Source organism: Sceloporus undulatus, chromosome 2, assembly GCF_019175285.1.
Source record: "Sceloporus undulatus isolate JIND9_A2432 ecotype Alabama chromosome 2, SceUnd_v1.1, whole genome shotgun sequence".
NCBI lineage: Eukaryota > Metazoa > Chordata > Lepidosauria > Squamata > Phrynosomatidae > Sceloporus > Sceloporus undulatus.
Window position 1 is genome coordinate 90558743 of NC_056523.1, and position 26650 is coordinate 90585392.

At 40.6% G+C, this 26650-nt stretch overlaps 1 protein-coding gene across 7 annotated transcripts in view; it reads left to right on the plus strand.

Moving 5' to 3' along the window:
* TNIP1 (TNFAIP3 interacting protein 1) overlaps positions 1–26650 on the plus strand; it is a 108488-nt gene that overhangs the window by 44365 nt on the left and 37473 nt on the right. For 4 of the 7 annotated variants that reach the window (XM_042452114.1, XM_042452109.1, XM_042452112.1 and 1 more), the window contains exons 2-5: positions 13179–13352; positions 16644–16766; positions 19347–19435; positions 20217–20288. In XM_042452114.1, coding sequence (XP_042308048.1) covers positions 13214–13352; positions 16644–16766; positions 19347–19435; positions 20217–20288 — 423 coding nt within the window. In that variant the 5' untranslated portion in view covers positions 13179–13213. The remainder of the gene's footprint in view (positions 1–13178; positions 13353–16643; positions 16767–19346; positions 19436–20216; positions 20289–26650) is intronic. The other 3 variants (XM_042452111.1, XM_042452115.1, XM_042452113.1) reach the window with 2 other exon arrangements.

The window sequence follows — 26650 nt, forward strand, 5'->3', positions numbered from 1 at the left end:
GCCTAACGACCACTTGCCCCCAAATAATCAGACATAATTAAAATGTTAATTGTTAATATGGATATCACATTAAAAAACAGTAGAAGAGAGGTTCCTCCACCTTTCTTATCCTGCAGCGACAATGTGTTTATGGAATAATAATAATAATAACAACAACAACAACTATTAGAACTCTTATTTATGGATGTCTAATATGAGCGTTAAGATGGAAAAAACATGCAGTCTGTCTGGATTTTGCCCTGAATTTCCTTAAACCAGTTGTGTAGTGTCTGAGGAATTCTGCCTGCCAGAGTTAATCTGACTGCATACTCTAATATAATATCTGAATGTTTGTCTTGACTAAAAGATATGCACATACCTTAATCTCCTTATCATAGGGGAAACTATTGCCTCATCTTCTGAGAGCTTAGGCACATTCCCACCCTAAAAGCAAAATCATGCAAACATGTGATTTCTTAAAGGAAGAGGGGTTAAGGTCTCTGTGCAGAGAATTCATTTATTTTGTAGCACCTTGAACAAGTTCTCCTGGTCTACAAAACCAGAAACTCATATCCTTAGTTATTGCCTTCCTCAGCCATTCTCTGTCAACTAGCCATTTGCTTACATAAAGTTCATAGCTGTGAGAAGAGTAATTTAGGAGCAGAGGAATCCAGAGCAAGAATGCTAGGTGGCAGAAAAGCAGTTGGTAGCTGAGTTCATACAGCAGAAATCAGTGTGACCTGTGCACTAGCAATCTGTTGAAAGCGCCTGGCTAGTCCTTGGTTAGTATATGAGTATTGCAGTTTCTCGTGGGTTTTGAAAGTTTAAGGCAGAGCTTGGAAAGACTAGTTATGAGGAATGTAGTCACCTGTAACAGATTAATCCTTTTTGGTGACAAAGACGTAAAAAAGTTCTGTTCAAAAAGGAACATAGTGAGGGGGAATGGCATTGCCATACGTCTAATGAGTAACATTTTCTAGTTATTTTTAACCATGTTAAAGCAGAGGTTCTTCAGAATGAGAGGGTTCTTGGAAAAGCTTCAAGTACCCTGTGTTTAGGGTTCAAAAATGCCCCCCCCCCCATTCCCTTCATGGTTCTTTGAAACTGAAGTTTACATGATTTTTTTCTGACAAGGGAGCCCACAACTTTTATCAAGTTCTCAATGACATATGTAACAAAAAGGTTAAGAATGACTGTTTCAAAGGAATTTTTTAGGCAGCCATAGAGATGTTTTGGATGGAATGTTTCATGTTCTGTTCCATTCACTTACCAATGCAGAGGTAGTTTTTAAAAAAATAAATCCAAGCGTAACAAATAATAGAATAGGTTTTTTTTTTAAAAAAAATTAAACTGAAGTATTAATGGTGATATATTTCTGTACACAGCTTACCTAACAATTTACTTTTCAAAAATAATTTTCCAAGCTCTGGCTCATTGTAGTTTTGTTGTCGTCTTTCCATATTCCAAAGACCTTTTGCAACAGCTAGATGTTGATGGAATTCACAAATATTTTCAAGCCATTGATGGTGGAATCTGTGGAAGCAGAATTCTTGGACACAGAGGGCATACTGTGGTGTGTTTCTGTGCATGAGATGCTGTGTTTTATGTGTTGAAATTTACAGTTGGTTATTCCACCACCATTTTCTTGCTTCCATTGACTTTTCTTTTGCTGGCTTCATTCAGAGCTGGAGAGGTTCCATTTTTGGACCGCAGATCTCATAATTCCCCAGCCAGTATGGAGTTATGGTCCAAAAGAGTAACTTTTCCAAGCTCTAGCTGCTTTATGGGGTGAGGATATTGTGCTTTTTCAGGTGTACATGGATTCCAGTTTTCATTAGCCAAAGCCAGCAGAGCCAATAAAATTATGGGGGTTGTGCTTCAATAATGTCTAGAGCAGCCCTTCACAAACTTTTAACCCTTGAAGAACTCTTGGAATGATCTTCAAGTCTCAGGTGTTTATCACACTGAGGTTATTGGAGCTAAGATCAGGGGTGACAGTGGGTCGAACGATGCGAATTGACATTATAATGTGAGTGTTTTATCACACCTGGTTTCCCTTCCGTTGCCCTTCCAAATCGAGGGGGAATCAAATCCAAGGCAAGTCACGTGATGTGGATCTAGGCAAAGCGGAGTGAGTGCAAATTGTATTACCATACCGGTGCATACCATGCGGATTCAACTATTCGAATTGGGACCCTTGCACATACTCAGTGGGGCTCTGGACGCATCCTGAACCTTTGCACTTCTGGGGTGAAGAAGGGAGCCTGGTTCCACTTTCATGTGAATGACAGCTTCACCTTTCTTCCTCCCTTCTAGTTTCCCATCCCTGGCAGCCAAATTCAAAGGGGTCCTCCGTGTCAGAGCCCCCATCCATTTCAGCCACATCGACATCTATCCTCTAGTCATTCTCCTCATCCATTTCATCTTCATCTCTCCTTCCCTTTGTAACAGTTGTCTTCTCTTAGGTTGCATCCACACTGGGGAGATAATCCGGTTTAACTCCACTTTAACTGTCCTGGCTCAGTGCTATGGAATTCTAGGAACTGTAGTTTCCTGAGACATTGAGCTTTCTCTGCCAGAGAGCTCTGGTGCCTCAGCAAACTAACAACTTAAATTATTATTATTATTATTATTATTATTATTGAAATAAATTATTATTATGGGAGTTAGAGTTTGTTGTGGGGTCCTTGGCTCGAGGCTATGGAATTCTGGGAGTTCCATCTCTCCCTCCAGCCTCCTGTTTCTTTTCCTTCACATCTGTCATCTGGATCTACCCTCCATCCCTAGCCTCACGTGAATGATAAGGAGTGTCACCTATCTCTAAATGCCCTCTGCTTGATCCAAATGTATCACCCACCGGCAAAATTGTTGTTGTTGTTGTTGTTGTTATTATTATTATTATTATTTTGCACTGAAAGACTTTATTATTATTATTATTATTATTATTAATAAATTTCTTTCACTGCAAAATAATCAGTGTAGAAACTGCAGTTCTACTTGGAAGTAAATCCTGCCTCTACCTTGGCCCCACTTTGGAGAACGTCCTGCCCCCCACCCCCAAAGACTCCTGTAGAAACTTTACTAATCCCACTCTCTCTCTTTGCCCCCTCTTTTCCCTTTCTCTCTCCCCGCCATCTCCCCCCTCCTCGCCAGCATGTCTCCTGTCCACGTTAAAACGTGAATGCATTCATTCAGAAGGGAGCACTGGAAGCAAATGGGGCAAAATTGCAGCATAGCATCATGGGAAATTTGCAACCCAAGGGTTTTGCAGTGGTGTTCCAGAGGACAAGCAAAGTGTCATTCCACACCAGACCAATTTGCAGTGAATTCGAAGCGAGCCTCAATGTGAATTCTGTCAACTCACTTGTTTAGCGAACTCTCCCAAATGAGGAGCCATTAAGGATTCAGTCTGGAAGCACCGTGGAAGCTCCACGAGAGAAGCTCCTATTGACAGGAACCAGGTGTGAAAATACATTAATGTTATAATGTGAATTCGTATCACTCGATTCACAATCACCCTGGATCTGAGCTGGAAAAACCCCGTTTGATAAACGCCTCAGTGAGCCCCTGAATAAAAATATCTACAGCTTTCTCTCCCCCAGTTTTACTCATGCACTCTTGCAGAATCTCTAGCAACCTCTCATGGAACCCTAGAGTTCTGGTTGAGTAACCCTGGTGTAGAGGGAGCCACATAATCTCCACTCTGGGCTCAGATACAGCAAAAATGAATGCTTCCTACTACTGGGGGTATGGACAGTGGCTGTGGGATTAACATGCTCAAAGGTCGCACATGTGAGTGCGAACACACACAGGCTACATTTCTCGATCAGCTTCCTGTCAGCTGCTGGCATTCTCCAGAAATAGCTGCTTTATTCATGTGTCACCTGTGACTCTGCCTCAGCAGTTTGATAAGCTTTCTGCTTCATGGTCAGCTGGGCCTGAATGTGTAACCCCCTCTTTGATCTGTTCCTTGTGGTGTGTAATATGCAGAGTAAGAACATTACCCAAATAAATAAATCACATGCCAAGAATATAAATGTAGATAGGGTGAGAAATGGGTTCTTTCACATCCCTGTCATTATCATTGCCATTTTCTAAATCATGCAAAATATCTAACAGAGGAGGCTTTTGAGTGAGTGCCTGTAAGCCAGGATACAGCAAGAAGCATGCAAAACTAAACAGGAGTTTAATGTCTAGCCCTCCAAATAGTATTTGTTGTAGAATATGAGAAAACCTGGTTTGATGGAACCACCAGCTTGTCTCAAGGTCCTTAGGAATACGTTCAGGCTGGTAGTTTACCTTGGTAGTTTATATATTTATTATATTGGAGAACAGTTTCACGTAGCTTTTCTTTTTTTAATAAAAGATTGGAAAACACTTTGAAATCTTGAAAGCATACAAAATACAATAAAACCAATTAATAAAATTATGTAACTATTATGAAACAGTGTAGTATTTCATTAAAACTATGAGGGGCAACTGCCTGGGTTTGTAATTGGGAAAATACTTGGGCAAACAAATGAGTCTTCAGTTAAGTTGCGGAGGAGGAGGGAAGATTTATAATTCTGTGATGGACTATCTTCCCTGGTTTAGTACTTTGGAGGCCTTAAATTCCCTACAGCAGTGAGTGTGTAAACGTGACCTATGAAGGTTAGTACTGGTTAAAATAAGACAGAAAATGAAAATGAATATAACAATCTTCTGGAAACCTCCTGATAGTATGGTTGCCCAGCACTTTTATCTCAAATTTGCATTGTTTTTCTCTGCTTAATCATCCTCATAAGATAGAGATGAAATAGATGAAAATGAGGTAGTTATCCTGTAGTGATTAAAAGTAAGAAATACTGTACTTACCCCACAAAAGATGTGTTGTCTTTGGTTTGAGTGGCCTAGATACAATAGAAGAGCCTTCTTCATCCTGAGTGGACCTCTTGGAAGTTGTGGTCCTTATCACAACTCGGAAAAGTTACCTGTTACCCTTTGAGGCATGCACATCTGACCATAGCCTGCTTTTGCCTTCCTGCAAAAATAAAGCCGAAGCAGGGGAATGATCAAGAGTGTGGTGCTCTGGTGTGTTATATTGAACTCTTTTTTTAATCTCTTTTTTGGTAAAATTACCAGCTTGTTAGATGAAAGGAATGCTGTGGATATAGTGTATCTTGATTTCAGTAAGGGCTTTGACAGGGTTCCCCATGACATTCTTGCAAACAAGCTAGTGAAATGTGGGCTAGACAAAGTAACTGATACATGGATTTGTAATTGGTTGACCGACCAAACCCAAAGGGTGCTCAACAATGGCTCCTTTTCATCCTGGAGAGAAGTGACCAGTGGGGTCCCACAGGGTTCTGTCCTGTCTTTATCAATGACTTGGATGACAGAATTGGGGGCATACTTATCAAATTTGCAGATGATACCAAATTAGGAGGAGTAGCTAATACCCCAGAGGACAGGATCAAAATTCAAAATGACCTTAATAGATTAGAAAGCTGGGCCAAAGCTAGCAAAATGAATTTCAACACAGAGAAATGTAAGGTACTGCACTTAGGGTGGAAAAATGAAATGCACAGATATAGGATGAGTGTCACCTGGCTGAACGAGACTACATGTGAAAGGGATCTGGGAGTCCAAGTAGATCACAAATTGAACAGTGCGATGCAGCAGCTAACAAGGCCAATGCGATTTTAGGCTGCCTCCATAAAAGTATAGTGTCTAGATCAAGAGAAGTAATAGTGCCACTGTATTCTGCTTTGGTCAGGCCTCACCTGGAATATTGTGTCCAGTTCTGGGCCCCACAATTTAAAAAGGATGTGTAGAAACTGGAGCGTGTCCAAAGCAGGGCGACTAAAATGGTGAAGGGTCTGGAAACCATGCCCTATGAGGAAAGACTTAGGGGGCTGGGGATGTTTAACCTGGAGAAGAGAAGGTTAAGAGGTGATATGATAGCCCTGTTTAAATATTTGAAGGGATGTCATATTGAGGAGGGAGCTAGCTTGTTTTCTGCTTCTCCAGAGACCAGGACCCGGAGCAGTGGATGCAAGCTCCAAGAAAAGCAATTCCACCTCAACATTAGGAGGAACCTTCTGACAGTAAGGGCTGTTCGACAGTGGAACGCACTCCCTCGGAGTGTAGTGGAATCTTCTTCCTTAGAGGTCTTTAAGCAGAGGCTGGATGGCCATCTGTCGGGGATGCTTTGATTGAAATTTCCTGCATGATGGGGTTGGACTGGATGGCCCTTGTGGTCTCTTCCTACTCTATGATTCTGTGAGCTTGATGGGTACCAGGTCTTGCCTGAAGCAGTCCTTTCCTGTTAATTTGGGATTTCCTGAGGCCCAGTCTGCTGCCCTCTATCATTTCCCTAATGAGGAAGAAAAGGTTGTGCACATTTTGCATAATCTCTTCTTTCCACTTCAAGCCACTATGAAGGCTGTCCTTCAAAGTGCATTTAACAAATTTAACAGCCAGGGAAAAGAGGTTGGTCTTCTAGTTAAAGGACTGGCCAGTGTAACTCTTCTTTTGAGATTAAGGATCATACAAAGGGAGAGCAGGGATCTTGGGTTTGCCCATCCACACTGAACAACAAACTGAGCAGATGGGCATATAGTTTGCTTGCACATAGTCTTTTCCACTATAATCAGAACTTTTTTGTGTGTGCGAATAGTTGTCATTCTTTCAAAATGTGCTTGTGCGTATGTATCTATGTATCTCTCCATGTGTATAAACTTTTGAAATATGCATGTGTGTGTGTGCGCACACAAATTTCTCAGTTTGCTTATGTGTACAAATGTAAATTACATAAATATGTGTCTTCCTTCACCCTCACATGTGTGATGCATTTTTTATCTTTTAGAGGTGATTCTAAGTGGCCACCATATTGAGGAGAATATTGGAAGGGCTCTTCTCTTCCAGTTCTTTTCAAATCATTCCCTTAGAAGTCTTTCTTATTAAAAAATGTGGTGGTTTCCTTGAAGGGAAACTCCCTACATTAAATTACGCCAAATGAGAAATAGGGAAACCCAAGACATAAGAGCAGCCTGAGGTAATTTATCTCCAGTGTGTGTTGATTGTTTTCTTGGTGCAGGGCTCTTGTACTTTAAGGGTTTATTATCATTTGCCGTGAAGTCAACCTTGACTTAAGCCTACCCTATAAATGAGAGACCTTTGAGAGCTCAGATTTCTTAGCTCAATTAACTGATGTACTCTTAAATTCTGGTAACTGGAAGAATGTTTTATTTTCAGGGTACAATGGGAATCAACTACCCTGCTTGGATTTTGTAGTCTCAGGACCATGTTTCCTTTATCAGTCCACTTATTGATAAGTTTTCCTATTTTCCTATGGCCTTCCAGCAATTATTGTCTTTTTTAGGAAGTCATGTCTTCTCATGATATGTCCAAAGTACAACGGCCTCAGTTAAGTCATCTTGGCTTCAGTTTAGAGCTCAGGATTGATTTGCTCTAAGATCCATTCATTTATTTTTTCAGTTGTTCATGGTATTCATAGAAGTCTTCTGTAGCACATTTCAGATGAGTTGATTTGGGGCTATACAAACAGCCTGTAAGGGACAGCTCTATGCCGTCCTTTGAAGCGCTGGATTGGGGACATGCCCTCAACCTGGTACAAAGGAGCCCCTTGTGTACAGTGCTGTTTGGGTGCTGTGCATGAGCGACGTCATCATGGCGCCCGCCGTCTGCTCGGGTGTGCACTAAGATGGCACCCGGGTGCCGGCACAAGGGCTTTGAGCATGTAAACGCTCAGCCCTCACTGAAAGTCCAAGCTGGCACAAAGTGGCGGTCTGTACACCTTCTTTCCTGTGTTGCTCTTTCCCCTTCAACACTGAAAGGAGAAAATATGGATCCATACCTAATATATATTTTGTTCTGTACAGCTAACAGATAAAGACAATGACTCATTACATGAGTATGCTGATCATACTTTTCCTGCTTGGGGGAAGGGTGCTAGAGAAGAACATTTTGGAAACTGACACATAGCCAATGAAAACAGAGGAGGTGTCATAAGGGAATGCTGAGAGAATTAATAACCTTAAAAGCTAATACAGTACAGGAATAGGGGACCCTCCGGCTATAGAGATGGGGGGACTACATCTCCCATCAGCCCCATCCATCATAGGCAGTAATAAGGGATTGTGGCAGCTAATGTTTGGAAGGTCAAATATCCCTCACCATCTAGCTGACTGGTTGCTGCCTTCATCTTTCCCCTTCTAACATCTGTCCTTGACATATTTGTAAACATAGCAATATTATGAAAAAGCTGTATGTCTTCAGTATTCTGCCAAACATAACTGGACCTGTACCACCACCCTTCTTGTCAAAAAGCCATCAGAACAATAGATCTAAAAATTGTAAAATGAAACACTGTTAATAAAACCATGAAAAGATAATCACAGTAAAAATGTAAAAAGCCAGTCTCTAGGGATAGATCTCCCCGAACAGCAGAATAACCATGTTTAAAGAATGCCTCTTTGGCTAGTTGATCTTAATTTTTTCTTTGTAGGGGGAAAATTCCCCCACTGTCCTAACCCCCAGAAATCTAATTGATGATCTGTTCATGGATCCAACCTAATTTCAACTCTGAGCCGGAAAATCCCCAGCATTCCTGAATCCTGAAACAGGCAGGTTGTGCAACCTGGGAAGTGCTTGAGCTGTGCAGCAAAGTTTGCCTGCAGTGTGAACACAACTTGAAGCTGTGTGGGAAAGGCATGTCTCTGGGGAAGGGGGGAGGATTATCCAGGATTGGTTATTTGAAAGAGTCCTTCATCTCTGTCAGATTGAGAGTACTTCCTTACTGGGGAGAAAAGTGGGAAGCTCACCGCACCTCTTTCTGCCCCAGCGAAGGAGGATCGAGAATTGTTTCTTACCAGGGAGAAACTTCTCCCTTTGCACCTGGTCAACTTAGGAGAAGCAACTGAGTAGCAGGTTGAGCGTTAACTGAGAAGCCTCTTTCCCATGACATTTTTTGCCATAAGGCTGGTATGGGCAAAAAGCTTCTTGGCTACTGCTCCCAGGATGACAGGGTGCAAAGAGAACAGCGACTGAGCAGTCAGCTGAGCAGCACCCAAAAAGCCTTTCACCTTCACAGACTTTTGCCATGACACTAGCACATGCCAGATGCTTTTTGGTTGCTGGTCAGCTAGCTGCTCAGTTGCTGCACCCAAGGTGACCATGTGCAATGGGAGCAGCAACCATGATTGATGGTTGTGAGTTTGCAGTAGAACAGTTAACCTAATATCAAGGAGTAAACACTAGGGTTGTTGCCCAAGAGGGAAGGGGGCGGTAACCTGAAAAAGTTTGGGGACCACTGGAGTAGGCTTCTGAAGATGTATCTTTTGATTGCCTCTCCTCTCATACTTCCTGAGACAAACACTTTAATGTTTTTTTGTATCATTTCTCCCTTTATCCTGAGGAGATCTTCTGTGTTGCCAACTTAGTCTCTCTTAGAGCACCTATGCACTGTACATTTGTTGAGGTTCCAGTTCTTGCTGTCCAGAGGTATCATTCAGTGCCTTTGATTGATTGCCAAAATCCCAAAAACAGAGCCTGGGAAGGTGCTCTTCAGATGGCCCTTAAAACATACATGCATGAACCCAAAACTACAGTCTCAGCTATCTGTAGCTGTTGAGTGATGAACCAGAACTGGTTGTTTGAACTATGAAAATGTCTTATGATATGAGATTGCATAAACGAAAAACAAGTCTGTTTTCCAACTGGGATTTGGCAATGGATTTTTCCCTAGAAGCAAGTGGCAGCAGGAATTCCATTCACAATGTTTTCTAATTTTGCTCCTAGCCCTGCCTTATTTGCACGTCTGAGATGAGCGAATGCCTTATGCAGCATCCAAGAATAAAGTTTGGCTTTGTGCTACAGTGTGTCTGTTGCAAAGTAGTTCTCATTAGCAAAGCTTGGGAACTTGTTGGCTAGGAAAAAAGTTGTTAGTAGTGCAATTAATAAATTATTCATCTCACAGCTTGCTATCTGGGAAATTCTTTAGGTTTTAGTCCAAAAAAGGAACCTTTCCATGTTCTACTTCATCATGTGAGGTACAATTGGTGGACAATTCCTCAGCCCACATTACCTACACCATATGTAGGGTGTGGGCAACTTGCTGTCCTTCATATGCTATTGGACTAGAGTTCCCATCAGGCTGAGCCAGCATAACCATTGGAGAAGGATAATGGAAGTTGTGTTCCAAGAACCATGGAAAGCCACACATTGCCTGTCCTGCATTTAATGCATTTCTGAAAGACCTTTCAAGATTGTTCTTAAAGCATTGCACTGTGGCATTGTTAATGCTTTCAGTACATATCTTTATTTCTATCTTCTTCCCGCTTTTCATAAAGTTCCAGTCCTTACAATAGCCAGAAAGAAGACAAAGCCAATTAACAAATAATGCTACATCAGTAGAAATGTCCACCTCTTAGTGGAACTGTTTGAACATCCTGAATTGCTTAGATTAAATAAATAAATACACTTCCCTATTCATATATCTTAAGCAGTTTAGTACAGTCGGCCCTCCTTATCCACGGATTTTTTTATCTGTGGATTCAAGCATCCCTAGCTTGAAAATATTGAAAAAGCATAAATTCCAAAGAACAAACTTTAATTTTCCATTTTGTATAAGAGACACCATTTTGTTATGCCATTGGATTGAATGAGGCTTGAGTAACCATAGATATTGTTATCCACCGGGAGTCCTGGAACCAAACCCCAGTGGATAGCAAGGGCCCACGGTACTTGTTTTGTATACTGTACTTTTCCTCTTTGTGTGACAGCATAGCTGCTTATTTGTACATCTACACAAAACACATGTAGCTCTTTGAAAATAAAAGGGAGGAGAAAATAAAATAAAATATGAGGGTATTTCTTGTTTCTCATCAAGAGATCACAGCAAGCTGTTCTCCCCCTTCCCCCGCTTTTAATGTTAAGACTTGCTCTCTGTTAATCTTTTTCTCGTATACAGTGGACCCTTGTTATAAGCTGGGGTTTGGTTCCAAGATCCCCCGTGTATAAAAAAAATCTGTATATGCTCAAGTCCCATTAAATATAATGACATAGCAAAATGGTATCCCTTATAAAAATGGAAAATAAAGGTTTGATATTTGAAATTAATACTGGATGCTTGAATCTGTATATAAAAAATCCATGTATAAGAAGGGCCGACTGTACTTTTCAAAAAAAAAAAGCATTGCTAGATTTTTCTCTTGCTACTACATGTTCCCTCTTCAGGGATGAAGTTGACATGACCATCAATTGATCTGTTCTAATGTCACAGTCAGATTGTAAAGGACTGGGCTGTAAACATTAAGAAAATGGAGCACACAGGTCTCGTCCTCTGCAGTGAAGCTTTCTTCATGCTACCACTGAATTAATCACAAGCATAAGAGAGTTAACTACCATTGTTTTTCAGCAAGGTTGAAAATTGTGCAGCCCTCTGGATCTTGTGAAACTTCAGTTCTCAGAATTCATAACCATTAGCCAGAGATGCTGGGCATTGCACCTGGATGACTACATGAATATCTGCTTTATGGTGTTGTGAAAGTCTCACAACACAGTCTGAAAGTGTTGTGAGAAACCTGGAGCTACACCAGATGTGGGAATGCTCACATTTGTATTCTGTACAACTATGGTTCCCAGTGCATGGGAATACCTCAGTAGGGAGGCAGAGACATTCTCTCCAGGAGACATTAGTCCTACTGCCAAGGTTGCTGAGAACAAGGATTATCATGTGCCACTATCTAGCTTTATAAAAATGAAACACCTTGATTATCTTTTGAATAGCTCCTGCCTTATTTTCCTGATGCTGGAGGCTCAGTGTGAACCTAAAAAGCTGTGACCTCTTGCTACTGTTCAAGTGTAATAAAACATCTGGTGTGATAACATGTTAATCATGTTACCTTTTTGAAATCTACTGTTTTCCTAGGCCTGGAAAGTTGTGCAGAGCTGCAGTTAATTATTGTTTTTTGAAAGTATGATTTCAAGGGGGGCAAAAAGCAAAGCAAGAAAAAGCTTATCTTACTTTTCTTTCTGAGTGTGAATTTTTGTTTGTTTATCTACTGAAGCAAAACTTGGAATTTAGAATCCAAAAAGTAATTGTCTCTATTTGCTGCCTTTGCTTCCATAATCTGCTATTGCTCCACAGCAGTTTCTAAAGAGTAGCTTCTCTGTCCTTCTGATCCTAATCAGTTAGGGATCATAAGGAGGGGATGTGTAGTAACAGAACCAATTAGTTTTGAGTACATCAAGGATAGAGAAAGTGTGGTGCATGGGCTACATGAAGCCCCCATATCCCATTTTTGCAGCCCCCATGGTTTCTTGGGTTCCCCATTAAAAAGAAAAAAAACTTAACACAATTTTCAGGCATCTTTCTCAACCAAACACTGAAACCATGTACCAGTGTAGTGGTTTGTCTTCTCCCCATAACTTGCCTATTTGGCCCCAAATCAGTCCAGAGTGACATGGCACCATGTCCATTGTGTCAGGAAGCATAGATGGGGCCTTTGGGAAGGGGTTGCAGAAGCAAAAATTGGTCACCATCCCCCTTGCACAGTTGTCCTCCCTGGCTGTGTATGAGTGCAGATTGCCCTCACTCCAAAGCCTTAAACCAACTCTTTGAACACCATACCATTCCAGACACACCTAGCCTTGTCTGATTTTGCAGGCGAAGTAGGGGCATGCCAAGATACTAACTTGGATAGGAAACCATTGATTAATACCAGGAATCTTCATATAGGGCTAGGAAGAAAATCCGGCTTAGAGCCCGGGAAAGCCACTCCTGCTGGACTAGATGGACCAATGCTTTAGTTCATTATAAGGTAGCTTCCTATGCAGTTGAATTTGAATGTGCATCAAAATATGATTCAAGCATTTATCTTGTACAGAGGGCAGTCAAATGTCCAGGAGAAATGTCAAATGTCCAATTCAGGGAGCTTGCAAAACAAGGTGATCACAATGTACATGATTGTTCTGTGTATTCCTAAGATGTTAATTAAGAAATTAAAAACAGTTAAGTATACACTGGTTTATGGTTAATAGTTCTGGAAACTGTGGTCTCTGTATGCTTGAAAAGAAACACTAAAATACGAGATGTAGATGAGGATGTTTGCCTCATTTTTGTCAGATGTCTAGTTGTTCTCACCAATTTATGTGGCTTGCTCTGGAAAGGCTAACCTTTTAACCTTTTGTTTCAGGTGCGGGTATCTGGAAATTGGGTAATTAAACAACCATGGAAGGCAAGGGGCCTTATCGTATCTATGACCCTGGTGGGCAGACCTACGAAGAAGAATCTGCTGCCTTTAAGCATCTGGTAGAAGAAAATACCAAGCTGAAAGAGAAGATGCAGGGGATTAAATCTCTAGGTAACGGTGAGGACAAGATGAAAGTGGAATATTACCAATTGTCTCTTGGTGGTTGTGGGCATCTATGAAATTCTAGCCTTTGTGACAAATTGCAAGAAACTTGCTTTTTAAATTCTTTAACGTTAAATCCACCAATATCAGGCATACTTTGCAAGCTCATTTATTACAGCAGATGTTCTTCCCTATGGAACAAGCTGTTTCTGTAGTGGTCAGGCCAGATACTTGTACAGTGGACCCTTGTTATATGCTGGGGTTTGGTTCCAAGATCCCCTGTGTATAACAAAATCCATGGATTCTCAAGTCCCATTAAATATAATGACATACTGTAGCAATATGGTGTCCCTTATAAAAAATGGAAAATCAAGGTTTGATATTTTAAACTTATACTTCTTTCGAACATTTTCAAACCGTGGATGCTTGAATCTGTGTATAAAAAATCTGTTTATAAGAAGGGCCGGCTGAAGATTAAAAGCGTTAATATTTTGGTTCACCTTACTGGCAGGCTGGCAATTTAGATAATTGACTGCCCATGGATTGCCACACCCCATATTATTCAGTGGTGGTACATGCACACAAATGTGTGGACATGTGCATGTGTGGACATGGACACGTTACTGCCCACTGAATGATATAGGTATGACTATCCACATTTTTCCATCCACAGGTGTGTGTGTGCGGGGGCAGAACCAACCATCCCAGGGTCCATTGCATGAATAGTTAGAGCAGGGGTTCCCAACCTTTTTGATGTGCAGAGCCCTTATTTCTGTGGTGGAGCCCCTAAGAGGCCTACCCTACGTCTTACAAGTTAATGGTGTTTAGGAGTATTTATAAGAACATATTCCTCCTCTTTAATTTCATTCCATTTTTATTTCTTTCATTTTCCTGGCGTGGCTGTGGAGCACCTGGGAAGTGCATGCAGAGCCCTAAGGGCTTCTCAGAACACATGTTGGAAACCCCTGAGCTAGAGGATTAATTGCATCTAAGCTAGTGGTTCTCAGCCTTTTTAATGCTGCGACCCTGTAATACAGTTCCTCATGTTCTGGTGACCCCCAACCATAACATTATTTTTGTTGCTACTTCATAACAGTAATTTTGCTACTGTTTTCCGATGGTCTTAGGCGACCCCTATGAAAAGCTGTTCGACCTCCAAAGGGGTCGCGATCCACAGTTTGAGAATTGCTGATCTAAGCATTTCCATGAAAGCTGCCTAAGGGCTGCTTCCTCTGTATTGCTTCAGTAAAAAGCCCTGCTCTGTGCTGATGCTTCATGATACTGCTGTTTCCTGGGGTCTCAAAAGGTTGTCTCCAGTGTATGTTCCCATCAGGTGAAGGGAGAAGATAGTTCAGGTTGATTAGGAGTAGATTGACAAAGGATTTGTAATAATAGAAAGCCAAAGTGAAATTATGGTTTTTATAATTAAATAATTCTGTGTTGTATTTGTTTTGTTTTTGTTTTTGTTTTTGTAAATAAACTTGGATATTCTACAAATTACAGGGGCCTCACCAGTAAAAATGGAAGTATTAAATGGATGTAGTTGCTCACATCTTTACTGCTGTACTGACCAAATTAAAAGCTTTCTGTTGGAATTCCTGATTCAGGGGAATTTCTGGTGTTGGTTGGCATTTTTGAAGACAATGTATGATGGCTTATAATGAGCAGTAGGTAACTCACTCCATTTCTCCCACTCCAGCCACAAATTTTTAATGGTCTCTTGATTAGTGGATTTCGGAGTTTTTTCAAAAAGATACCCACAAAGAGCCCTGGTGGTGCAGTGGTTAAAAGGATTGTACTGCAGCCACAAGATTGTGAATTCGATCCCATGGAGCTCCAAGGTTGACTCAGCCATCCTTTTGTAGGTTGATGAAGTACCTCAGCTTGTTGGGGTCAATTAGCTTACAGATTGGTGTTGAGTTCCTTGATAAGTGGTATAGAAATGTACATGCTATCCTACAAAGTAGATCCCTCGGACCCCAAAATCTTCCAGCCCAGATACATAGACTCTTGCACACTTGTTGGGTGTTCATTGGATGGGAACTTTTGTCTATGTTATGGCAGCTATTAACATCAATAGAGATAAGGACTTTTCAACAGTGCTGCTCATATAAAGTGCTGGATTTTCACAGCTTGAAAAAACTATTTTTTTGAACTTTTGAACTTCCAAAATTCTCCAAACAGCACAGCTAGACTGAGCCACAAAGTTGTAGTATGACATGATGAATCATTTATTGCTTCCAGAAATCTATGCATAAGCCTTCTTAAACTGTGAGAAACTCCTTAATAGCTTATTCCATCTCAGCAATGTTTCTGTCTCAACAGTGTTTCTTCCAGCTTCTGTGTTTATGTTTTGGAATCAATTGTATTTAAGATGAGAGGCACATTATTAGTTGTTATTAATGTTGTTGTTGTTGTTGTTGTATACCTTCAAGCAATTTCTGACCTATGGTGACTCTAAGGTGACATGAGGTTTTGTTTTGTTTTTGGCAAGTTTCTTCAGAGAGGGTTTACCATTGCCATCCTCTGAGGCTGAGAGATTGTGACTTGTCCAGTAGGTTTACATGGCTGAGCAAGAATTTTCAAACTCTGGTCTCCAGAATCACAGTCCAACACTCAAATCAATTACTTTACTTTTATTAAAGCTTTTTAAAAAGTAGATAGTTATTCATATTGTCTGGCCTAAGGCTGCATTTTCTTTGTGTCTCCCAAAGCTTTTATCAATGCATATTAATTACTAAATGAGTTGGACTGTGTCCAGTTAGTTTAATGGTTTGGAGCTTAATTCTGTATGAGTGGTTTCCTTTAAAATATTTTTATAGTGATTTATAGCTTAGCAAGCCAAGAAAGAAAAGAAAAAAGGTTGGTGTTAAATCTGAATTAGGCATGTAAAGTAAAATTGTGCTGCGGCACTAGATGCCTTTGTATGTGATTTTCCCTGCAACTAAGATCCCTTTGTGTCTTATTTGTCTGCTCTGAACACTGGTGCATAAGTTCATTTGACTACTGTGCTTCATACACAGTAGTATGTAGCAAAAGTCCCTCCAGATATGTTGGACTACCCTTGTTGGTGGGAGAAGATGGTAGTCCAGTGCATTTATAGCCTTCCCTTTCACTACTGAGGAAAACTGATGCACACATTCTTTTTCTCTATGAGGAGATAGGAAAAGGGCCAATAACATATAAAGTAGTAATTGGAAATGACATTCTGAGAAGTTAAAGATAGGATGTTAAGCTGTTGATGGATCTGACAGTTGTATTGATGGAAAGAAAGGTATGTTAAGTCATGCCCTTGTTGTTTTCCAGGGGAGCTGTTGGAAGAATCTCAGTTAGAAGCATCCAGATTGCGACAGAAGGTGGAGAATCTAGTGAAGGACAATGAAATTCTCAGGTCAACCTCCTCTCTTGAAAAACTTGCTGAATTAGCAGGTATGCACAACTAGTGCACATCCGCTAGTATTTTGGCTATGTGTATTTCTTTGCAAGGTGAGGTTGGGGAGAGTTATACAGTGGAGTTTGTTTCTAGAATCCTTTCTGGGTACCAAAATCAGTGGATGCTCAAATCCCATTGTACACAGTGGCATAGTATAATGGTAGAATTTAGAGACATAGCCATGTTAGTCTGGAATATCTGTAAGGGGATTTTGTCACACCTTTGAGACTAACTGCATGCATACATACATCTGAAAAAGTAAACCAAGTCTACAAAAAGTTATGCAACAACTTTTTCACTCAGTTTCAAAGGTGCTGCATTATCCGCTTGTATAGTAAAATGATGTTACTTGTATAAAATGGCAAAATCAAGGCTTGCTTTTTGGAACTTTAAAAAAATATTTTCAAGATATGGGTGGTTGAATCTGCAGTATCCATGGATACAAAGGGGTGACTGTATTTGGGAAAAAGAAGAATTGAAATTGTGTGAAGGGAGGCATCTGTATGGGCAACAATGCCTTTTGCTTGTCTGTCACAGATATGCCATGCTGCGTTAATTTTTTAAAATAGACACACTGTGTCTACATGAAAAAGAGTAAATCGTTATTGAAAAACGTGTAAACCTAGAGTACAATCTTAGTTTTATTTGTTCTAAGTAGAGCTTGAAAACATTATGTGCTTGGATTAAAGTTTCGGTGGTTATGCTGGTTGGGGGATATTATGAGAAAAGCAACTTTTCTGAGCTCTGCTTAGAATGAGCAAAGCTAGTTCTAACTTAAGAGGTTTTCTGTGGAGTTCACATCTTCTCAGTTGAGATAAGGACTATAGGTAAATCTGTAGAATATATGTTTTAGGTACAGAGGTCCTGGGTTTAATCTTTTCCCTCTCCAGTTAAAAGGATTTCAGGCAGCAGGTGATGATTTATGATGGGAAATGGCTCTCCTAGAAAGCTGTGCCAGCCAGAATAGAGATACTGCATTGTAGAGGGATGAGTAGTCTGAATTGATAAAAGGCAGCTTTCTGTGGCCTAAACCCCTCAAAGCAGCTTTATTTGGCCCTGAAAGTCGTCGTTGTGTGCTTTCAAGTTGTTTCTGTTTTATGGAAATCTTAAGACAAACCTGTCATAGGTTTTCTTGGTAAGATTTGTTCAGAAGGAGTTTGACTTTGCCTTCCTCTCAGGCTGAGGGAGTGTGACTTGCCCAAGGTCACCCAGTGGATTTTCATGGCCCGGCAGGGATTTGAACCTTGAACTTCAGAGTTTTTGCCCAAACCACTACTCCATGCTGGCTCTCTGAAGTCCCTACTGAAGTTTTAACCATAGTGTGTGTGTGTATTTAGCTTCACTTGTAAGAAGAAGGAAAAAAACAGCAATCAGTCAGTGCCAGAAATATGAAACAGATGTTGTTGGACAGCAAATCCCAGTCTTCCTTACTGTTGACTATGCTAGCTAGTACTGATAGGAGTTGCATTCTAACAATATCTGGAGGGCACACTTGATTTGTACATTTAATACATACCTTACAGCAAGTGCTCAACATGGATTAGAGGTTTCACCAAATCACCATTGCTGCAAGCTCCCCTGTCCCATTTTCCATCACCCGGAGGTAATCCCATCTTTAGCTCAGTGAGACAACACTGAAAATAAGATTAGATGTTTCCCTAGGACATTGAGCAGAGGATATTCCACTTCCTTCTTTGATCAGGTTTCTCCAGTCAGTTGATCACTATCTTATACTTGAGATCACAGTCAATGGGAGGGCAAATCCTTCTTTCTATTATCATTTAGTCATCCTTCAGTGTCAAGACTCTTATAAGTACAGTGTGTCCCCTCCATGTGTTCAGTGTAGTGTACTCCCAAGTAAGTGTGCATAGTATAGACTGCATGCAGTCTTTCATGTTCCTGGAATCTTTAACTACAACAGCTTTCTTAATTTTTGTGTGTCTGTTTTCTTGATTATTCTAATATAGTACTATTCTCATTTTCATTCCAGTGGTCCTCAAACTGTGTTGTAAGGGATTTTGGACGTCAGCTCCCAGAATCCCAGATTATTGGCCAACATGGCTGAGGCTTCTGGGACCAGAAGTCCAAAATCTCTTAAAGGGCACAGTTTGGGAACCACTGTTTTAGACCTTTTGATGTATTAGTTTGTTTTAATACAAATTAAAATATTGAATTTGTTTTAGTCATGTCAGTTGAGTACAAGAAGCTAATAGTGGTTATCTGAAGGTTGAGTTTTCTGCTAGAAACATCCCAGAATCTATTTCCTGTAACGTAGGTGATTAGAACTCAAATCCTGCTGCACCATCTATTATTTACCTTCTCTTTGCTGTCCATTTCTTTTCCATGTATTTATTTGTTTATTTGTTATAGTTTTCCCCTCACCCTGTCTTTCCTCTGGTGAGCTTAAGACAGTGCATATGGATTTCTTCTACATCAGGTTATTTTCACTACAAAGGTCTTCTGCCTTTATCTTTTTGCTGCAAAAATCACTTCTTTGAGATGAGAAGAAAGTGTGTGAAAACACAGGAAGGTGGGGCATGCACTTAAAATGTTCACTGAAAGCACTTCCTTTACAGGAGAGATCCCAGAACTTTGTTCTTCCTCAGACGTTCCGGATGAAGATAAGAAGGAAATGGAAAAAGCCACACAGAAGCCATCTTCCAGTGTAAGAAATATTTGCTACAAGCTGCTCTAGAAGTCTTAATGACCAGCTAATTTCACCATCTTTCCCCATCCAACTATTTTGAGATGTGGATCATTTATGGATATCATTTTACAGGTGCAAAACTGAGGTCAAAAAATGACTTGACTAGAGCCATTCAGTGGTAACACTGAAGTTACAGACTATGTCTTTCCCTCATCATCCATACTGCATTTGCTAAAATCGTACAGATCTGTGATATGCTAAAGGATCTGATATGTTGTCCCTGTATTGCCTTGCTCCATTAGATGGCATTTGTCACAAGGGGAATCACTCTTTGCCCATCATTTTGTTTTAACAAATAATAAACTGGCTCTTTGATTTTAGATATTATTTAATAACACTGGAGCTCCATCTTACTTTGTAGCATGGAAAGCTACTATTTGGCACTATAAGGCAGATCTTCACTGTTCTCTTTGAGTGGCTAAAATGTTGCAATATTGCCCACTGGATCTTTTTATCATATCCATCCCTGTCTTATAGTCTTATTGAGGGAAGACATGACTGACTGAAAGAAGGAGGTGGTGATTTACTCCAACATATTTTTGCAGTTTATATTTTCTTCACCTGTTTCTCTTCAATTTGATCCCCAGCACATGTAGCCTAAATAAAACAAAAGTGTTTAGGTTAAACAAAGTAAAACAAATTAATTAATTATAGTTCCCACTATTTTTGTTTGGAGGAAAACCAGCAGTATTTAGGATATTTGAGTCTTTTTCTTTTGTTTTTTAAAACACATCTATAGGGCTCTTCATCTGAGTTTGAAATTGTGGGAGCTGATGATAAGAGGTCTTCCCAGGACAGCAGCAGGAAATCTGTAAGTTAATCTGTTAAAATGTATATATCCTTTATGTTAACATACAAAAGGAAAAAAGAAATGTTATGTGCTCAGTTGTATGCAGTGTTTTGTATGATCCTGCTGTGTTTTTTATTATTTCCTTATGTGATTTTACAGATGAGAATGAGGACAGGTAGGCAGAGAACCATCCAGAGGGAAAAAGCTGAATAAACCAGCAGACTTAATTGGTATTGCATAAGCAAAGGATAGGCTGCTGCCCTGGATGTCTTGCAGTCTAATATTCAGCAGTGATCGAGGCAATCAATCAATCACTTCTATTTTTATCTTGCTTTCTCCCCAAGAATGGGACTCAAGCCAGTTTACTGAATCAAGGACCAAATCTGCTCCTCCAGATTGATATGTTCCACTGTTGTTGTTGTTTATAAAATGGGGAAAACATCTCCATAAGTTGAATGGTTTTTCTTTATCTTAGTCCATGAATCGGCTGCACGGAAGTTCATGAATCAGGCAAAAAATTGATCCCCTCCCCACTTCTATTTTTTCCCTCTTACAGTGAAAATTGTCTTTGTGGGTGGATGTTTGGGTGGATGGGAAATATTTTGTTAGGTCAACTTTCATTCTCAACACTCATCTAGTTTGGCCTGGGATGCTACTTTACAGAGCTGCCATGGGTCCCTTTCTGAAGGAAGGCAGCATACAAACCAAACAAATAAATAAGCACAGTCATTTTCTCCATGTTCTGTGCAGAGGGCCCATAGCCTGTGTAAAGTTCTCAAAGGGGTCTGTGCCGTTCTCGGGGGGGGGGGGTTGAGAACTGCCATTTGAATTGGAATGGTCTCTAGGTCTTTAGCTGGGCCACCAGCTGAGTCAACTTTGTCAGTGGTGAGCTGCCACCCAGAGATGCTATAACCACACAATTGTTGCACGTGCTGTAAGATTTTTTTTTTTAACTTGGCCTCTTTCCTGTAACAGGCTAATGGGAACTAGGTAACAGAAAATGTGAGAAGACTAAATGGAAAATGTGAGAGTCAGGAGGGCTCCCCCCTCCACCTTTTAAAATTTCTTCATGTTCTTTTATGCAAAGCTGCATGCTGGCTAGCTACTTCTTTGTCTCAAGCTATCTCTGCCTGGGCAGTGAGCCAGCAGAATAGCACAGAATACTTACTGTATGGGTCAGATAGGACTCATTGACATTTCTCAGGATAGGGGCGGGGAAAACCCTTTGTGAAGTAATTGTCCAGAATTCTTAAAATGGGATGTTGCTCTATGCCTGAAGTATTGTGTGTTTTCAGCAGTTGCCTCAAGTACTAAGTTTTCAGAGTTTTTTCATATCGTGAATGAGTATGAGATCTGCTATTCTGTTCACTTCTTGAACCTATTGAATCTCAGTCTTCCACAACCAGGTGCACTCCAAGTCTTTTGGCCTATAGCTCCTATCGCCCATTGGCACCCTATCCTATTTGGAGAGTACTAAACTGAACAAAACTTACTTATCTTAATTGATATCCAAAAGTATCCTGTTTATTCACACCAGTGGGAATGTGCCACCCTTCCTGAGGAGTTTCCTTCTTACAAACACTCCCAGTAGAAAGTGAGGAGGCAGTTCTCACATTATGTTCTGCTTTCCCTGGCAACCTGAAAATCCTTTGGAAGTGAGGAGGGGCTGCATTAAATCATGAAATCAGCCAAACTGGCCTCCCTCATCCTCCTGTTAGCAAGATTTCAGTCCCATCCAGGACATACCTTTCTATTAGGTTGAGACTCCTGTCTCATATCATGTAGTGTGAAGGACATTGAATCCCAACCATTAATCCCACCACTAGAATAGCTTTTGTCACCACTGCAGAGGGCCTCGCTTCCTTCTCTCTGCTGTGGCAAATGCACCAAACGAGCGGCTGTAGGCATGTTCTAGTGAGGTGCACTAGCTGTCTTTCAGTAGAGAAACAACCGCATGGACTTGTTGTCATGGTTAACTAACATATTTCCATAGGGCTTTGTTTGAGAAGAGACTTTGATGGTGTTATTCCTGGTTCAGAAATGAATTCTGACTGGTGAAATTCTATCTGGATTAAGGGGGAAATGGAAGATTACCTACACAGTTCCTGCACTGACCTCAAAAATTCAAGCAGCCAAGTGCAATTGGGCAGTGTGTGTGTGTGTATGTGTGTGTGTAAGGGCTACCTTGAAGCTCATGCTGCCAAAAGCAAAACTGCCACCACACGTTCTGTAATTGCATTTACATCTAACATCTAGAATTTACATATGGTACATTTAAAACATCTTATATTCTTCAGTGACAGTATTACCTCTGTGAGTAGACTCGTTTTTCTATCAAGAAGAATGAATGGAATGATCATTTTATAAACTTCATAAATTGTTACTGAGCACGCAAAGTGTTTAACTAGATGGTAATTTAACCATTTGAATAGACGAAGGGTTTAACGTTCAAAAGTGGATTTCTCCCCTTTTTTTATTCCTGGAAGAAATATCTTAGATAATTTTTAAAAGATTAAGACTTCTTGTGGAGTTGGACATTGTTTTGGCAAACAGACACATTGTCCTTTTCCCAACGAAATAACAGATAAGACTGGCTGTTTGGCAAAGGCAGAATTGCTGCTGGAGTATAGTTTTTGACTACAGTCTTCTTTCCACATTCACAGGGGTTAGGGGGTCAAGACCCCTGTAAATGTGGAAAAACCGTGAATAATCCTCCTCCCACATGGCAGTCATTTCCAGGGTGGGAGGGGTGAGGGAAGAGGAATGCTCCTTTCCTCCACCTCTGCCACCCTGGAAAGCATCCCTCAAGGGTGGCAGGAACTCAGGCGAAAGAATCGCTCCCTTCCTCTGGCCCCTGCCACCCTGAAAGGCTTGGGAGAAAGGTCCCTGCAGCATTTCAGGGTGGCAGGGACTCAAGGGAAAGGAGTGCTCCCTTTCTGTGGCCCCTGTCACCCTGAAAGGCTTGGGAGAAACAGTTTGGAGTTATTTGAGTCTGTGAGATCATGCAAGGAAGAGCTAACCCAGAGATCAACAAAAAGGGAAATAGATTAGCATTTTCAGGAAATGGAGATGGATATTGCTGGAGTGTGTAAGATAAATAAATGTGTAGAAGATCAACCTGAAAACACTGTCTCTGAAAAGGATGGTGATGGGATGTAGCTGTTTATCTACAGATAAGAGAGAAGAGAAGAAGAATCATAATACAGTTTGAAAAGGGACCTGAGAAATCTTTTTGAGATGGAAAGTCAACATTGGTTGGAAGAACAAGGTGCTGATTAAACCTATTGAAAGCAATGACTTCTACAGTAGAGAAGATTGACTTTGGAGATCAGAGGAATTGCAAAAGGGTAGAAGATTGATGACTGAGGGAGCAGGCCCAGGAAGAACATGGAAAGAGATATAGTGCCTCAGATTAATGGCACAGTACATATATCACAGTTTTTTTGATTTGTGAGAATTATGCTCAACTAGTGCAATTGCTGAAATTCCAAAAGAAAAAGTATAAGTATAAAAGATAACATAAAGGCTGGATCTTGTTTGGTTTTGAAATAATGTGCATAGTATTTTATTATCTGATGCTAGGTGTATAATCTGTCAAAAATAAATTAGTACATAAGGATGCTGCTCAAGAATATTAAATGCTAAGAGAGGGTTTTAAAATGTGGTAAATTAGAGAGATAGCAAAGGAGTTCAAGGATTTTAAGGTATTAAGTTGGTTGGCACCTATGTTGTAACTGGAAAATAACAAGTCTTATCTGTAGAGTGATATATTTGGAAGAGGTTAGAAGTCAGAATGTTCATTAGATTTAGAATAATCATTTGATTAAGTGTGAGAAACATAAAGATTATTAACCCATTATTGGCTTTTAGTTGAAATTAGGAATATGTTTTAACATGTTCATGTGTGTGTTGTGTGCCTTCAAGTCGTTTCCAATGTATGGCACCACTAAGGTGAAGCTATCATGGTGTTTTCTTGGCAACATTTGTTCAGAGGAGGTTTATTGTTGCCTTCCCCTGAGGCTGAGAGGTCACCCATTGGATTTCATGGCTGAGCGGGAACTGAACCCAGGTCTCCAGAGTCATAGTCCAACGCTCAAAACACTATGCCACACTGACTTTCTTTAACATGTTTACATTGTACAAAAACATATAGGGATAGCCATGTTGGCCATATAGCTAATCCAATAACATCCAAACAATGATATCTTTATTGGGACAACCAAAATGCACAATTGCATATTGCAAGCTTTTGAAGTCACACTGGCTTCATCAGGCAAAGAGGGAAAAAAATGAAGATGTTAGTCATAGGCCTGCATTTTCTGTATCTGGTCTATGTTTGGATTATAGAAAGGGCTGTTTGCGGACTGGCACCTCCCCCTTTGGCCATGCGGTCACTGGGAGATTTTCAAAGTCAAGAAAATTTATTGTCCGTTTGTAATTCAAGGAATATGTTTCCATGCTGGATTCTAAGAAAATGTCTTCTTTTCAGGGTAGGCATGGGATCTGTGACAGAGGTGAGCAATGGAATTGGGGCTGCATATACTAATGAAACCTCAGAGTGCCATCTTCTGTTGCCATGCCCTCCATACCTCAATCTTTGAAAATATTGACCATTTTTGGATATTTATGAAAAAGGATCCCCATGACCCATAGATAATATGGGATGCAGTTTTGTCATGACCTCTCCCCACCCCAGCCTTTTGAAGCCAAGGTTTAAAAAAAAAAAAACAATGACCCAGAAATCCTGGAAGCCACAAATCAACTTCTTGTTCACTTCAGTTGTTGTTGTTTTAAGTCTCTGCAGGTCCTGAAATGACCCGTAGTTGCCAAATGTTTGGCAAAACTGCCTCTCATCGACGTTAGCAGGCATGGGAGAACATACAAAAAAATCCTTTGGAAAAATGTTTGGGTGTGGGGCCCTGGGCTTTCAAAATGGCACAACGACCACACTTGGCTGCTGTGGGGCCCCTAAGAAGGCTGTCAAGGACAGAGAGTCCACAGAGATTACTTGCTTACTATAGCAGAACAGGAAGTTTTGATAGTTCTGAAGATTGGCCCCTGGATATGTTGGCATTGCCTGCACATGTTCCAATACATTCATGTTAATTTATATCAGTAAGTTCCCCATACTCTGTCACAGTCCAGCTCAGAAGTGGACTTTGGCAGTTTAGGAACATGAAGAGAATAAGATGTTCAGATGAGACTTACGTGATTGCCACATGGGGAAAGAAGACTGTGGAGAAAAGGCAGATTAGGGATTGAGCTCTGAGTTAGAATTAAAGGTTTATTAGATTTTGACGGGTTTTAATGGCCAAGGCAGCTGAGATGCACGGCTGAAAGGACACTTGGAAGGGATTTGGAATACCCAAGGTTGCCTAAAAAGAGGTCAAGTGTGAAAATTAAATTGGTGTGGAAAAGTCATAAAGTAGCAACAGAGTTTTAAAGTTCAGAGTCTAGTCAAAAGTCGTATGTGAAACTGTAACCCAGAGACCACCTCTAGAATATAGTAACAGATACTGTACTTTAAATCTTTGTAACTGTTTAAACACATAGACACCATATCATCTCTGAATATCAACCAGAAGAGAAATACTGTAACCAACTATCTTGTAAATAAAGTTTTGTTTTGGTTCAGTGTGTGGTTGCTTGTGGTATTTTAAGAAACTATAAACCAAATGCTATCAGGGATTAATAATACTGTTATTGCTCAGAACACTCAAAATAGTGAGTGCCCTGTCTTCCTACAGAGTGTCCTAGAGGTAAAAGAAAAGTATGGGAGGCACTCAAGTGAGGTATCTGAGTTTGAGGGTCTTGTCATGCAATTTGGTGGCAGCTAGGGAGGTAGCCAGCACGTAAGTGGTGGCAGCAGTGGGGTAAAAAGACCCATTGTGCTGCCATGGAAAAAAGAATAGTTGAGTGAGTGAAACTCACCTTCACAGAGACCCTTTACCTAGCAGTGGTTGGCAACTACAGGTGGTAATGAGAGGCGCACACCACCAAAGGACTGTGCCAGCATGTGTGGCATGACTGAAAGTGACATCATATCAACTCAGTGTTCACTTATAGTCTTTTTATAGCTATTTTGTGGTTGTTTGTTTTTAGTTTCTCAAGATTTTTTAAAGTGTATGTAAGTCTTGTGGGTATTGCATGAGCAAACTGCTGGGTGTTGCTGCAGGTTCAAGCCATTTGGGGTTGGGGGCAAAAAAAACAACACCTGAATTTTTAAAAAACAGGGAAAGTTCTGGGGCTTTGGGGAACTTCAAGGTTCACATGGCTATGCCTTCCTATTCTATCCTATCCAATTTTTTTTTTCTGAGAGCCAAAACCTACCTACTTGGCATTGCCACTCTCTTCCCACAGGGAAAAGGGGAATCCTAACCCAG